Below are 16091 nucleotides of genomic sequence, written 5' to 3'. Positions count from 1 at the left end.
TAGATTTCCTGAGGATGTCATCCATATATTATAATCAAATCAACATGGCCTATGAAAGAAAAAGTCTTATCATGGTCTAAGAAGTGTGGGACCACGTGGTGCAATCGGCAGCACGTTTGACTCAGGTCCATTAGGTCCTGAGTTCGAACCCCGCCGTGTCACCGATGTTGTGCCCTCTTTACACGACTTTCCTCACTTCACTCAAGTGAAAAATTTGTAATATAGGCTACATAGGTCTTCATCAAGTTGAAGTTGGTAGCCTCAAAATGAAAGAAGAAGAAGAAAGGAAAGCCTTATGAAAGTGACCAATTCCCGACAATCGTCTTTATTACGCTCCAGTATCATACATGTAACATACTTATTTCTTCAATGTACATTTGAATGCCCTACAAAAAAGCGGAAATCTACCACAAGGATATACATTTGCATTGGTAATGCATTGCTTTTACTAATCATTACTTCCTTCTCATTATTGAGAGGGAAGAGTACCCAAAATGAGTTTAACAAAGGGCTGTCTCCAGCTTTTTTTTCCGTTCAACTCATTTGTTTGGAGCCCATGTTGTTAAATTTCTTGTTAATGTGCCATCTAAAACTTTTGAAAATACACTTCCCTCAATTGTATGTTATAAAGTTAAGACAATTCGGACGGACAGGGTGAATTTTTTTCTGTCCAACTAGCAAATTTCCTGGAGATACCCCTTTACAAATGGCAACTCGTAGAGGATATTGGATTTTTCTTTCGCACAACCAGTCAGGCTTAGACAAGTTTTCTAAAGTTCACTTGTCCTATCGGGCAAGTACACAAAAAATCTACTTGCCCAAACCAATTTTTCACTTGCCCGAAATTTAAATGACATTTTTCTATGTATTTTCACTTCCGTTGATGGAATCATTGTTATTGGCTCTATTTTCTGTGTTGACCATGACTGAAATGTAGCAAGTATATGAAAATCTCACTCTATGGAAAAACTCTAACTTGCCCGATCGGGCAAGTGGGGTAGGGCATGCACTTGCCCGATCAGCATTTTCACTTGCCCGGGACAATAGGGCTAGTGGACTTGTCCAACCCTGCCAGTACAACTACAAGTAATGTCCCACCAGTCTATTAGACACCTTCCGGCTGGAGTTCTGCTTCTCACCGCAAAGGGCCACCTACATTGTCTTCATACATGTAACGTTATAGCAACGAGAAGCAGAAGTCCAGTCAGAAGCTCTGAGGAAGATGTCTGACAGACATCAAAACGTAAGCGAGACATTACTGGAAGTATACAAGAAAACTCCAAAGTTCTACCGAGCCGATGAAATTATTTTCGGAGGCAGCTCGCATTATGAGTTGTGAATACACCATACAAGAATCATGGACACTCTGCCCAAAAGTTACTAGTCAACCACAACCTATGAATGGCCAAGTCTTCTCTATATACAGTTTTCTTTCACCCTATACTAATCAAAGCATTATTATTACATCCTTTTCAGAAAATATAATTGATAATGTGTACAAGGGTGACGAGAATTCAAATTGACAGCAGTGCTTCAAAACCTGTGGCTTGACTAAAATGCAAAATACCATGATAGCACTGATAATAATGTGTAATGCTAGTGCACCTATATCCGTGGGGTAACCTAATTGATATCTCTTGTACTGATGACATTTGTATTTAACAGGTATCAAGTCATTGACAATGGTTTAAGATGGCAATATTTTCAGAATATTACAGTTTGAAACCACTGTCAATGACAGTAAATACCGTAATTTAACATATTTTCAAATGATGATGATTTTTAAAATATTGTAGTCTGAAACCATCTTCCACGATTTGATATCCCCAAACACCCTCTTTAAAAACAATCAATGTACATGTATCAAGGAGGGGTTTGTATGTAAAGTTACCCCTTGGATCAAGTTGACTGCCACCAGATACAGTGTTCCTCAAAATCATGCATTCAAAACAATATCACAAAGAAATAATACTTGCGTTTGCCATTATAAGCACCAACTGAAAACCGTAAAAATGCAATCATTATCGTCTTGTTTTCTTTGTCCTCAAATGATACAAGAAAGAAAGGATGCTTTGAATCATTTTGATCGAATGGCAGGAGAAGAAGAAGAGACACAAGAAAACATGTATTTCTCTTCCTAGAAAAAGACTTGAAATATAACACAGAAAGTGAATGTGGCTGTATGAGTGAGGCTAGCACGACAGTGGAAAAATCGTCGCGGAAATTTTTTTTATGCCTCAAAGGTGTCAAATCACACTTCCACTTTTACAAACTATGCCTCCTGCACTCACACATATATGGATATATATATTATGGAATACATATAGTTGAAATGAAAGTGAATCTAGATTTTATAGCATACCATGTTATATCATACCACCCCAACCTAGTATGGTAAATTATAGTCATCCTATAGCATCCTTTTTTTAATAAACCAGTTAAATACTGTTCTCTCTGTTTCTTATATAATACTCATACACAAAAGAAACCATGGAATTTCATAACCTTATCAATACTCACATGTACATTATAATGTATCAAATTATCAATGCATACTATGATTGTAAATTGTATATTTTCAATAGCAGAATAAACAGAAATGCATAATATGCAATATGGAGTCCATCACAAACAAAGCATTTAGTGACAAGGTTTATATCATGTTGTGCATAATAAGACTTCTTCTCTGGATCTCAGTACATGTCTTAACAATGTCTCTTAAGACCCTTAAGATATCTTTGAAGTGATCAACACTTCTTCAACTTAACTTGAAAGTTCATCTGTGTTTGTAGAAGTCATTCTGGAAGGAGTTGAACTGTAATTTCCAACAAAAGATTGGACTTGCCTACATTTTTGACTGGTCAGCTCCAGTCTTTGTCAAGGAATGAACATTCAAGAGCTTTACAACCATCCCTAAATAGAGAGGGTGGCCACCACAGACTTCCTGCAACTTATGATCACCAAGTCACGTGTTCTATCTGCATAATGTGACGTCACGACAGCAGTGGATTGTTCATTCATTGACAAAGACTGGAGCTGATCACTCGAAAATTTGGGCAAGGCCAATGTTTGGGTTGGAAATTAAAGTTTTTAAGAAACTTTTCCAGAAGCACTTCTTCAAGGCTTGTCCTCAGTTCACCCCCATCGTTCCCTGACGGCCCTCAGTACTTGTTGATGCCAAAAATCCTGACCCCGTGAAGCTGAGGGAGTTTTGGGATCAACACCAGGAGCATGGTGCTCAGGTTGATGATGAAGTGCAGCGGGTCGTACTTGGTGTAAAAACTCGCAAGGATGAATCTGTGGAGGAAGGAAAAGGTGTGAAACCAAAGTATAATCCACAAGCATGATAGTATTATTCAATTAACATACAATCATGTATACATTTGCACCAAATATACACCCTTCTCCTGTTATTGAACATTCAAGTACCATCAAAAGATATCGGATCGTACTTGGTATAAAAACTCGCAAGGATGTATCTGTGAAGGGGGAGGAAAAAAAGTGTGAAAATGTGCAGACAATTATGACCACACTTGTCAAAAAAATCTTTTCTTGAAAAATTTCACTGAAAAAATTTGATTTCTTGAAATATTTTTTGGGTTTGTTCTTGTAATGTTGGAGTACTGATACTATTTTGAATCGTACTTGATGTAAAAACTCACAAGGATGAATCTGTGGAGGAAGGAAAAGGTGTGAAAACTAATGAACAAAACACCTTAAGTCTGTATGATAGTGTTATTCAAGTAAAATAGAACTAACATACACATAAGAACATCAGAGTGAACAAATACTTGGATGGTACCCAGGCTAGCCCTTACAGGCGCCAGGAACAGGAACTTGTGGGTGGTTGTGAACTGCTGTCCGAAGTCGATCCGATTCAATCTATTCCCAGTGTACAGGCATCTAGTCTGCCCCTTATCATTTTTACAACAGAGCATCCAAATGACGCCTGGACGCTTGCCTGGCTAAAAGTCTGCCAGGCTAAAGCTAAGGGCACAACCCGCCGTACGTGCAAATACGTGCTGTCTACGTGCCAAAACGTGGGCAATCTTTTGGGATCCGTAAGTGGTAAGTACCGCCTCCGAACAAACTCATAGGGAACCCGATGGATTTTGAAGCACGCAAACAGGCCGTAGAAATTTACGTGCAGGCAAAACTTTGTGTGCTATCGGGCTGCGGATTTGCCCCCTGTACGTGCCAGTACAGGCAACGCGCCTGCTCTGTACAGCCTGAACGTTTCAGAAATATGTGGCGGACGTGGCCTCCAAAAAACGACGGACAAATTGCACATATGGTGGGTTGTGCCCTATAGCCTTACTCTTACATGAGTTACTTACAAGATAACAGGCGCAAGGAACAGGAACTTGTGTGTAGTTGTGAACTGCTCGCCAAAGTCGATCCGTTCCCAGTATAAGTGCGTCTAGTGTGCCCCGTATTATTTTTATAACGGTGTATCCTAGCTAAAACTTTCCAGGCTTACTCTTACATGAGTTACTTACAAGATAACAGGCGCCAGGAACAGGAACTTGCGGGTAGTTGTGAACTGCTCGCCGAAGTCGATCTGTTCCCAGTGCGTGAGGAGGCGGGACTTGCCCTGGTCCCAGTTGGTCTCCCAGGGAGTCCCCTTCAGCATGTGCAGGAATATGTAGTTACCCTGGAAAACAGTGATTGATTGATTGATTGATTGATTGATGGATTGATTGATTGATTGATTGATTGATTGATTGAGTGAGTGAAAGAATGAATGAATGAATGAATGAATGAATGAATGAATGAATGAATGAATGAATGAATGAATGAATGAATGAATGAATGAATGAAGTGGACCGGTAACGAAAAACCGAACCTGAAAAAATTAGATGGACCAGATGTTGAAGCTAGTGGAAAATGAACATATTATATGATCAGGCATTCACAAATTTCTATTGAGTCTATAGACGTTTCTACCAAGTTTTACAGTCAACAGTACCAAGACAGTTGGCCTTCTAGGATTTTAAAACGCCAGTGGAAGTCGAATACTCCACAAAACAGATTTCTTTGTTGCGAAATGGACCATTGTTTTGAGAATCATCCATTTACTGGTTCTCACATACTGAATCAGGTCCAAACTTGGACCGGACCTGGACCTGAATTTTCTGTACCGGTACCCTATACAATGCTAGCCTTTCTTCCAACACAAAGGTGTACACAGATCAAATTTTCAACCACCACTGTCTCCCTCTTCAGGATCAATCTTTTTTTTTTTTGTTTCTCCTGTCGATTGGACAGATGAGGAGGCAGACAGGCTATTTGCCTGTTTGTCTGACCTGCACATGACTTTTTATGGTGAAGGAGGGGTGTGCAATTCCTTCTCCACCCTCTCGTCTACTGGAGCACTAAGTCTCACAGGGGCAACTGTATGCAACGTGTGAGGCGGCTCCAGCAGATGCAGCTTTGTTGTTCAAAGTAACCGTCAGGATCAATATAATGCTGATGATCAATCACCGTAAACTGGCAAGAGTTTCAGACACGTGATCTAATCAACATGTGCACCAGCCTTGCAAATTGCAAGTGACATCAGCAATTGGTCAAATGTGCCCTGATGTATATGGCCTCGAAAACTCTGTGGATGCCAACGCCTTCCACCCCCTCAGGGTTAAACAAGTTTTCTAAAATCCACTTGTCCTATTGGGCAAGCACATAAAAAATGTACTTGCCCGAACCAATTTTTCACTTGCCCAAAATTCAAATGTCACTGTTACTAGTATATGCATTTTCACTTCCAGCAATGGAATTCTCTGTAGACAATTGCTTGATGTCATGACTGTAAAAAGTAACAAGTATATCAAAATTGCACTAAAATCAATGGAAAAATCTTACTTGCCCGATCGGACAAGTGGGGTAGGACATGCACTTGCCCGAACAGCACTTTCACTTGCCCTGGACAATAGGGCTAGTGGACTTGTTTATCCCTGCCCCCTTCACCCCCACCCCCACAATATCACTTACCCTGAATCACAAAGAAATTTAGACCCAAGGTGTATCAAAATCCTAGCTAAAAGCCTGACTGGCGTTATCAGTGTACAAAATACTTTTCTGAGCCAGGTTGCACAGTGTGCAACCTGGGGCAAAAATAGGTTGCACAACTGAATTTCAAGTTGCACCACCTACAATTCACTAATTTCTGAAAAGAAAAGTACAATACATAATTATACACTGTACATACATGTATAGTAGACATGTTTGGCTGACATGAAATGGAGCTGCCTCAGTCCATTTATTTCTTCCAAGTAAATTGACAAGAAAATCGAGTTCTGAGGCTCAAAATCTAAGTTGCACCCTGTGCAACCTGAGTAACTTGCACCAAGCAAAAAGTGGTTGCAATGTGCAAGTGTGCAAGTGGGTATTTTGCACGCTGGTTATGCCAAACTTACGATGTTGTGTACGACGTTAGTAAGCGTCCAGGCCTGTGCCACGTTGAGGGAGTGATATTGGTCACAAACAAACAAACAAACTCACGATGTTGTGTACAACGTTAGTAAGCGTCCAGGCCTGTGCCACGTTGAGGGAGTGATATTGGTCACAAACAAACAAACAAACAAACAAACTCACGATGTTGTGTACGACGTTAGTAAGCGTCCAGGCCTGCGCCACGTTGAGGGAGTGATATTGGTCACAAACAAACAAACAAACAAACAAACTCACGATGTTGTGTACGACGTTAGTAAGCGTCCAGGCCTGCGCCACGTTGAGGAACGGAATGCTGAGCAAAACGAGGTGCAGGATCGTCACGGCGATGACGTAAGAGAGCCAGATGCCGCGGCTGTTGAGCCACACCGCGTTGGGGTTCACCCCGCTGTAGGTCGTGCCTCCGTCACCCATGGTGCCCACTGGCACTCTGCAAGGGAGGAACGATTAGAGATGGCAGACTTCACCCCCCTTTCTCTTACTGGTATGCGACCATCAGAGATGGCAGACTTCACCCCCTTACTCGTATTGTCGTCACTCTGTAAGGGTACAAACAGAGATGGCAAACTTCACCCCCCTTACGTACTTGCATTTGCTGGCACTCTGTAAGGGTAATAACAGAGACGACAGACTTCACCCATGGTGCCCACTGGCACTCTGCAAGGACAAGAACAATCAGAGATCAGTGTTCTTGTTAGTCCTTTTCAGCATAGGGGGCACCTATGCTGCGATCTGGATCCCCTACGCTGTGATTTTGGCCCTTATGCTGTGATTTGGACCCCTACATTGTGTTTCAACCAGCGAAGGGGACTTACTGGTTTTTGTGTGACAAGAAACAACACTCTAGTTAGAAGCTCTGAGGAAGGAGTCTGACTCTGAGAGACAAAGGAACATGCAAAATGTAAGCAGATGAGACTTAAAAGAAAACTCCAATATCCAAGATCAGAGATGGCAGACTTCACTCCCTTCCCCGTACTAGTACAGTTTTCTGACCATCCCAGTACAGTACCATAGACAAAAGAAAATACTGTAAATCACTTTATCTTCACGGTACCAAATTTTCACGGTCTGAGAAAATTGAACTTGTTCTCGGAACTATATGTTCACTGTCGAGGCAAGTGCACATGAAAAAAGTCTGTGAATTATTTTTTATCGGTAATGATAAGTTCACGTTACAGTCGTCACCGTGAAAACAGTGAACATAACATTACAGTGAAAAAATCAGGAATTACAGTAAATACAGCTCTGAGTCAGAGTGCGCAGCAATGTTGCATTGTACCAAGGAGATTTTACCTGATAAAAAAAATAATAAAAGCTCCTTGGTTATTCGTGTTGGGAATCACAGAAATACAAACAGAGACAGATAAGAGACTCGAAAAACCCACAATTCTCTTACCTGAAACAGCATAGGACTAGCATTAGCATCCTTCTACATACAACTCATGACATCCAGCAAATAAACATTGTTTTGTATTGTGATTTTTAATACATCACCTAGCACCTGGGAAGCCTTGCAGTGTGCAAACAACAGTGTACAGTTGTACATGATGACAATACATTCATTTTGCACCATACAACAAGAAAACTTAGGCCTCTTTGTTTCTACCAGTGAAAAACCTAACAAACAAGACTTTAAACTAATTACTGGTAAAACCAACTGACCCGGTTTGCAATCTGAACTTTGGTGACTCTTTTACCATTTCTTTTTAGTTAGCACAAACAAAAAGGATAGCGTTCCTAACATTAGCCTAAAATTGTTTTACAATACAATGTTTCCTATTACTATTAGACATCCAAAATTGTCTTCATTCATAGTTAGAGTATATAAGACCTGTTTCTTCCAGATCACTTTGGTGTCACTGACAAAAACTGCCAGTTGAAACGTCTGACCGTTTCCAAAACCATATCACAGTTGCTTGAGTAATTGCTTTTTGGCATAACTTTCTTAACAGTACTGTTGGCAGCAAATTGGAGGTGTTACAGGGAGGGGTAAATGCTTGAAAAAGGTTGGGCTTCCAAAAAATTAAGTCAAACCCAACCTGTCTAGCTATAACCAACACAAATAATCCAGTATTAGTAGTCTCTTTTTACAATTATGTTAATTATTATCCATTGACACATATGTCTCTACCATGTATTTGCAAAAGCCACAAGTAAGAACTTACAAATAAACCTTCTTGATCAATACTATAATAGTATGAATGTGTATCAGGTCTCGAATTTAGTACATTGAATTCATATGGACATGTTTTGGCCTGCATACAATAGGCAGGACCCCCACACTTACCAATAAGTGCATTGGGACTTTTAACAATGCACCAAAAGGTAGGCACACACACATACAAACAAATGTATTTTACTCAACACACAAATTAATTTGTAACCCAAATCAACAACTGAAAACCCACCTTCAGTCCAGCTTCTACCAGTATTTGGACTGCAAAAAAACAACACTTCCGACCAAACAGAGTCTCAGCTTTGCAAAGCTAGAAAATCAACTTGCTACTGGAATTGATTGAGTTAGCAGTTTGACCAATCCCCTTTCTGAACGCACCTTTGTAACACACAGTACAACAATGTGACTGAGGTAATGAATGGGAAAAAATGTCACACGTGCCTCCAGGCAGACTTTAGACTGTGGGGTCAAGTATTCACCACTCACAAGGGGAGAGATAAAGCTAGCAAGCTGAGAACTTGCAGGGCTCGAAATACTTTTTCCTGCATACCTGCACTGGTGCAGGTTACATTGCAAAATTACCTGCACCAGACAAATTTTACCTGCACCACTATGAATTTAGGAAGTATGGATCATACTAAAATTGTTCAGAAACCATTGCTATTTTTTCTTTTATACTTTATAGGTGGTAAAAGTCAATGCATCTTGTAACTATCCATGTACACCTACATTGTACATGACAGTACATTAATGATTGTATAAAACTTAAAAGCCAGTACATGGACCAGTGCAGTTTAGGTGCAGGTAGGCAACAGAAATACCTGCACAGCTCTAATTTTACCTGCACTAACCTGCATATGCAGGTGGTATTTCGAGCCCTGATTAACCACTCACAAGGGAAGAGACAAAGCTGGTGATCTGAGACCTCCTGCTGCAGTCATAACAAAGTGTCGTACTTCACACGTTTTTCAATGGTTAAGTATGCACTCTTCCACACCAGCACTCTTCCACACCAGCACTCTTCCACACCAGCATTTTTTTAAAGAGGACAAGGATATCCTGGAAACTTGGTACTTATATAGACGTATTTAGTGCATGATGGTTGGAAACATATAAGCCATGATCATGAGTGACATGACTTGTTTTTGATCTAAGAAATGCAAAATTACAAATGTAAATGCATAAACTGTTTACAGTTTATTAAACCTCTGTTCTTTGGGTATATCAAAAACTCTTAAATCAGGTCTTTAAAGAAAATTTGCAAAAACTATTAACAATCATTTCTTGGCTGTAAAAAACAAATAGTGCAACCAAGGATGTTTTACTTGAGTTCACTATTTTTTTATGGGCTGGAATGGGCACAATGGCCGAGTGGTTAGAGTGTTCACCTTGCATTCGGTAGGTCGTGAGTTCGATCCCAGACCGAGTCATACCAAAGACTTCACGAATGAGTATATACTGCTTTCTCTGCTTACTCAGTAGCAGTCAGCATTTGGGAAAGAGTATGGGAGTTGAACACCACTACCAGTGGATTAGCTCTCAGCTGTAGTGATTGCCAATAGTTGTGTGGCCCACAGGGCTACGGTATCTCCAGCTTTTACAATTCTATATTTCTTCCCATCCCACTCATCATTATGGGGCACAAGATGTTCATTTTCCTTGCTCGTTATAAATATAAGCCTATGAAAACACATTTTCTTCAATTTCATGTCAAGAAGTTCAGCTTTTGGGGACAGAAAAGGTGAAGTTTTTCTAGATGTCCCAAAAGACAAATTTCTGGGTCCTGGAGACAGCCAGGGCAGTCGTGGCCTAAGGGCTTTTCAGACAGAGATGTGCCCTACACACCATCTGTTACAGGAAGGACTTGAACTAAACAAGCAAAATCTCCTTGGACTTATCTGAAATGCCATACTGATGACTCATTCATTTGACTCATTTATCTTATTTAGCCAGGAGATACACTCAGGGGGTGTTATATGCTTTGATTTATCCCTATCAAAAGAGGTGCAGCCTTGACCAAATTTACAGACGAAACAATGTCAACATTGTAGGCAAACACGGGCGTAGCCTCTGAAAGAAATGAGTTATTGATGTCAAAGTGCAAGGTAAACCCACAACAAAGAGATTATTTAGATAACCAGTACTGGCAGTAGTCTTATTATGTCTGCATCCTGTAATGTGTGGGCCTACATGAATCTTAATCTTTTGAATAAATTTCTCAACTTAACATAATAAAACAAATGGAACATGCTATGCGGCGTATGCCTGTGGGACTCCAAACTACACATAACAATTACAAACCATCAGGCTAACCAATGCTAAGTCTGCTCATTAATTCAAGAACAAATAAACAATTAACTATGGGGCTGCATGAGTGTATGTGTGGTGGGTGGTATAAACTTCCTGGCAAGTTTTACCAATTAGCTGATGTCCTGATGTCATGTGTCTGCAATGTCACATTAGATTCGGACGGTGTGTTTGAAATGTGAATTGCACTCATCTTTTTTGTTACATTCTTAGAACAAAGTTTTTACCCTGTCTTATGGTAACTCCAACACTGATAAAGTTTCATTCTATCAAAACAACAAGTTTGTTAACTTCTAATCAAACAAGAGGTGACAGGGAGTTAGCATTAAGAAAACTGAAGTCATTCTTCGCATCTTAAAAAACCTTTAAAAAGTACATTTATTTGACGGCAAAAGAGTACCAGTTTTAAACTGTATCTTGAAATTGCAGTGATCTGCAAACTTAATGGTGCAATCACCAAAGACAATCAAGGAATTACTTATTTAGGCAAAGTCACACCAAAAACTCCTATACTATATGATATTATGTTATAGAAATGTTACTTTGAGACCTAAGGTTAGAAATTAGCAACCTCAGGCATTACATTAAAGGTTCAAACAAAATAAGGAGGACCCTAACTAGGTGAGTAAAACTAAAAGAACCAAAACAGTAAATAAAGAAAACAGGCAAAAATTTGTGAGGGAAAATGATTATCAAAAGAAGTTGTCCTGACAGAGTGACCAAAGTTGGTGAGGTGTTAGTGCCAAACACGTGCCACACAAAAAGGCGCGCCCCGCTTACGGGGCCACGGTACTGATCCTCACCTTGTTGGCAAACCTTTGGGTTGCGTACGATCCATGGTTTCATTTGTTGGTTAACCTTTTTTCTCTTACAGCTCAGCTAAAGGTGGGGAGGGGGGCAAAATCAACACAGTGGTCTGGTTAAAACAGGGGTATACGTACAAAATACACAGGGTTCACACAAACCGTATTCATGTTGAAGGAAAAATAATAAATGGCATGTTGGGGCATAACCTAACATTTATGACATTTAGTCATCTAGACTAGGTAAACAATAGTCAAGGATAATCATTTCAGTCACAACAAATTACACCGCTTGCCTGCGAAGCTGTAGTGTTACGCCGAAGGGCGGTTATACCAGCTATATAGATACAGATTACAGAATCTGATACAGAATGTATCACAAAGTTCTGGAAGTCCCTGAACACCTCAAGTGACATCCATCACTCTTCTTCAGCATCACTAGAATGAACTGGCAGAACAAGTCATACTTTGCATACAGCCCTTATTGTCTGGTTCTCCCAGTTCATTCTAGTGGTGCTGCAGAAGAGTGATAGATGTCTAGAAGAAACCTTAGAATCTCATCCAGTTGCAGAGATTGAATTGTCTTTGAATGAACCATCTAAAATTTGGTCAGGGGACAACAGAGCTGTCATATGACGCTAGGTATGCTACGAAGTTTTATCTCAGTGTCCACCAGAGATAGACCCTCCTATCTGTATTCAACAATTTTCAGGCTTCCAGTAGGCACCCTAGGGGGCAGGGTAATGAGTTCATCACACTCCAGGGTGACTACAGGGGAGAACAATCAAGATTTTCTTCTTTGAAAACACTCTTTTTTTTTTTCACTTCAGAATAGGATATCTTTTTTAGTGGCCCTTTTTCTAATTTTCACACAAATGTTGGAAGAAGTCAAAATGTTTTCCTAGATGCTGGTTTCTGTTTCAAAAAGGCAATTCAACACAGAAAGGGACTGGTTGGAGAACTAACAATTTACATGTAGCATCCAACCATGAACACCTGTTTGGAGATTACAATAATTTTTTGTCAATCCAATAAGCCCTTTCACAGATCCAAGTACGCATTTGCGGCAACAGGAATTGTAGGTAATATGTCAAAGGTGATAGCCCCTAAGTTGTAAACATTCGGCCATTTTGCAGGCGCCAGTATGTTCCGGACATTGTTACGCAAATCGAAGAAATGGTCGAGACGAGACTGTGTACATCTCAGGGGCCTTCACCTTTAAGCCCTTTCGCTGAGATCAGGACGCATGTGCGGCAACAGGAATTCTACGTAATATGTCAAAGGTAAGGCAAAAAGACATAAACAAAACCCATCTGGACATTGTTAATGTCACAATGGTCGAGACAAGGGCTGTTATCATTTTTAGGGCCTTACCCTTTGACATATTACCTAGAATTCTTGTCGCCGCACATGCGTTCTGACCTCTGTGAAAGGGCTTTTTCATTACCTAGACTATTATTCCTCTCGCCGTACAAGCATACTCGAAAGTGCGAAAGGGATTATAAACCTACAAAAAATTGCAACCATATATTCCCTTTTCTTCTCTCTCAGGACTACCAAGCTATGCCTTGTTCCTGATAATCTTGCTGAGTGGCTTCTAATCGTGTAAAGAAAGCCAGAAACCCGTAATCTTGTGCGGGATTAAACTCAGGTAACAACCAAATCTGACAAAGCATCAACAAACATGGGATCGAAGGAAGACACACTCAAGCAAACGCAAGAGGTTTAGAAACAATGGATTGCAAGCAAACACACACAACAATATTGGGATAAGAAAAAACACAACAAATATACATCCTGGTAAAAAATATGACCTAAAATGGAGGTGCCAAAATGTGTACACATAATATTTTTGTGGGATCATCTTTTGTGCGAGTCGCTACCTTTTGTTTTTCTAGCGAAATAGAAAAGTTAGAACCTTTTCCGTGGTCTCTACTTCTACTTGCAGACTTCTTACCTTTCGTACTATCTCATAAAGCGATGCAGTCGGCCAGGAACGAGGAAAGAAGAAGATTTGAAGACGTTTTTCTTGAGATTTAGAACTGAATACGCAATTTGTAACCTCCCAGGTGACCACGTCTCCGTTCTCCCAGAATGCACGCGTAACAATCACTTTCACTTCCGGGTTGGAACAAACCAATTTTTAGTAGGGGTGTGCAGGTCTATCATAACTAACCGGGCAAGATACAGTTCTGTTTCATGAACTTATAAATCATTTACCGCCAGATTTTGTTCCGTTTTGAGAAATTCAGTGTACTTGATTCGTATCAAAGATATGTCTCATGGGCATTTTAAATAGATAAATCAGAAAAGGGGCATTTTTACACGTAACACCTGTCACACCAGATGATTATTATAAGTTAAGTCTTGCCTTTGCATCCATAAAACCACATGTGGTCCTTCTGTGCATTTAGCCTTCGGGCATGAATATGCAATAAAGATTATCATTATTATCATAACCATTTTGCAAGAAAGTAACTGAAGACTTACAGTGATTTATGCATTTTATTGAGGGTATTTCCAGCTATGATAGTGCTAGTTGACCAACACACTGAGGTTCACAATAGATGTGGTAATGGTATTATACATCATAATGTGGTCTGGCAACGTATTATACATTTTTCTAAATTGTGAATATGGTACAATGACTAATATTGCAGACAAACAAAAGTTGTGTAAATTTAAGATGCCATACCTATACTTTTAACTCCTCCATCAACATAGGGGATTTGCTGTTTCCACACTAAAATCAAACATGTATTTCTTCTGTAAGACACACTAAAACATAGCCAAATACAAAATGCATTGTTGGGACCAACACCTCTATTTCAGTACACACAAGGTAGATATTTTCATAAGTTTAATGTACAGTACATCTTTGCCTTTGCAACAATATACACCAAAAAAAAAAAAATTGTAACAAAAATGGCTTCGGAGAAACTTATTTGGCAGAAAATGTTCCCATTGAAAAGCACACTACATTTGTTGAGAATTTGTATCGTTAGAAAGAAAAAAAAATGTAGTGCACTGAAGCATACATAATAATACTGTTACAGCCAAATCTAAAATCTGCCTTTGTTTGATGAAGGGTACATGCAACTAGCCTGGGTACTAGGGGTGGGTACCAGTACAGAAAATTCAGGTCCAGGTCCGGTTCAGGTCCAAAGGATCAGGTCCAGGTCCGGACCTGAACCTGACTCAGTATGACTCATACATGGTCCATTTCACTACAAAGAAATTTGGTGGCGTATAAGACTTACACTGGCGTTTTAGAATCCTACAGCGCTTATTTTTGCACCTGTGCGATTGACTGTTAAACTTGGTTGAAATTACTATAAACTCTACTCTACTTCACTCTTGTTATTTTCTTCCACTTGTAAGCGCCAAAACGTGTGAATGCCTGATAAGATAATCTGTTAATTTTCTAATAGGCCCAACATCCTGGTCCCCCTAATTTTTTCAGGTCCGGTTTTTCTGGACCGGTCCAATAACAAAAAACGGTTTTGTACCGGTACCATGTACCAATACCCAGCCCTACTGGGTACTATCCTTCATAGTAACTGCTGGCTCAATCATTTCTCTTCCTACGTAACTACAATGTTACATGTAGCAAGCAGGAAATTGAGCTAGCAGTTTTACTACAGAGGACTTAATAATAGGGTTAACCCAGGCTTGCATGCAACAGATCATTCAGAAAATTTGAATACATGTACATATGATACTAATAGTGTAACAGTGGGGTTCGAGCACCGCCAACCGACCACTTTCTAACAATAGCACTATAAATTTATATATACTATATACTATTAGATATTCTTTACAACCAAACAGATCTTGGATATGTGCAACATCAACGATCATACATGTACTTTGCGTAGTTCAGAATAAAAATTGCATAATGAACACGGAAATATCAATACTGCAGCTCGCATTTAGACGCTTGTTAAAAGCGTTTAACTTAACTACATGTAGCAGTTTCAGTTACGTTTGTGAAGGTTAGACATCCAGGAATCGTTAAAATGAAGACGAATAAATCTTTACTTCTGGATACTTTGTTTTATACAGACGTTTCGGAAGGCATCCGCCTTCCTTCCTCAGTGAAAAGAAAATGATTAATTATAAATGAGTTGTTCTTGGGTTACATAACAAGTTACCGTTGAAGTGGCCAATGGTTAGGCCACACCAAAATTACTTCTGCCTTCTCGGATACGCCTGTCCACTTTTTTAATTTTGAAAAAAAATTAATTGCCGAGAAAAAAATAATACAGGTTTTGCTATTACAAACCTCTAAATATTGCCATTCATAGAAGCAACAAATAAATTTGGTGTGGCCTTAAGCAAAACCAGTAACTCAGTAA

The 16091-nt window shown here is 39.7% G+C and overlaps 1 protein-coding gene across 3 annotated transcripts; it reads right to left on the bottom strand.

Annotated features, from left to right (window-relative positions):
- Positions 1 to 1232: 1232 nt before the first annotated feature.
- On the bottom strand, positions 1233 to 13850 carry LOC118424320 (ORM1-like protein 3). Of its 3 annotated transcripts, XM_035832864.1 has the most exons (5): positions 13691 to 13850; positions 11734 to 11809; positions 6685 to 6877; positions 4500 to 4654; positions 1233 to 3297 (listed from the first exon to the last, which is right to left on the bottom strand). In XM_035832864.1, the coding sequence occupies exons 2-5, from the start codon at positions 11766 to 11768 to the stop codon at positions 3162 to 3164; spliced, it is 519 nt and encodes a 172-aa protein (XP_035688757.1). In that variant the 5' UTR covers positions 11769 to 11809; positions 13691 to 13850; the 3' UTR covers positions 1233 to 3161. The 3 variants fall into 3 exon arrangements, with proteins under 3 accessions (XP_035688757.1, XP_035688758.1, XP_035688760.1); XM_035832865.1 differs by lacking the exon at positions 11734 to 11809 and having other exon boundaries at positions 13691 to 13842; XM_035832867.1 differs by lacking the exons at positions 11734 to 11809; positions 13691 to 13850 and adding an exon at positions 8856 to 9078.
- Positions 13851 to 16091: the final 2241 nt, after the last annotated feature.

This window comes from Branchiostoma floridae, chromosome 10 (assembly GCF_000003815.2).
Source record: "Branchiostoma floridae strain S238N-H82 chromosome 10, Bfl_VNyyK, whole genome shotgun sequence".
NCBI lineage: Eukaryota > Metazoa > Chordata > Leptocardii > Amphioxiformes > Branchiostomatidae > Branchiostoma > Branchiostoma floridae.
This window is presented reverse-complemented; position numbering and strand designations above follow the sequence as displayed.

Coding starts and splice junctions, on each gene's coding strand:
- LOC118424320 (XM_035832864.1), bottom strand. CDS start 11,768: ATGGATCGTACGCAACCCAAAGGTTTGCCAACAAG. Junction 6,878..11,733: donor CCCAAAGGTTTGCCAACAAG/GTGAGGATCAGT, acceptor CCTCCCTTGCAG/AGTGCCAGTGGGCACCATGG. Junction 4,655..6,684: donor CTAACGTCGTACACAACATC/GTGAGTTTGTTT, acceptor ACTGTTTTCCAG/GGTAACTACATATTCCTGCA.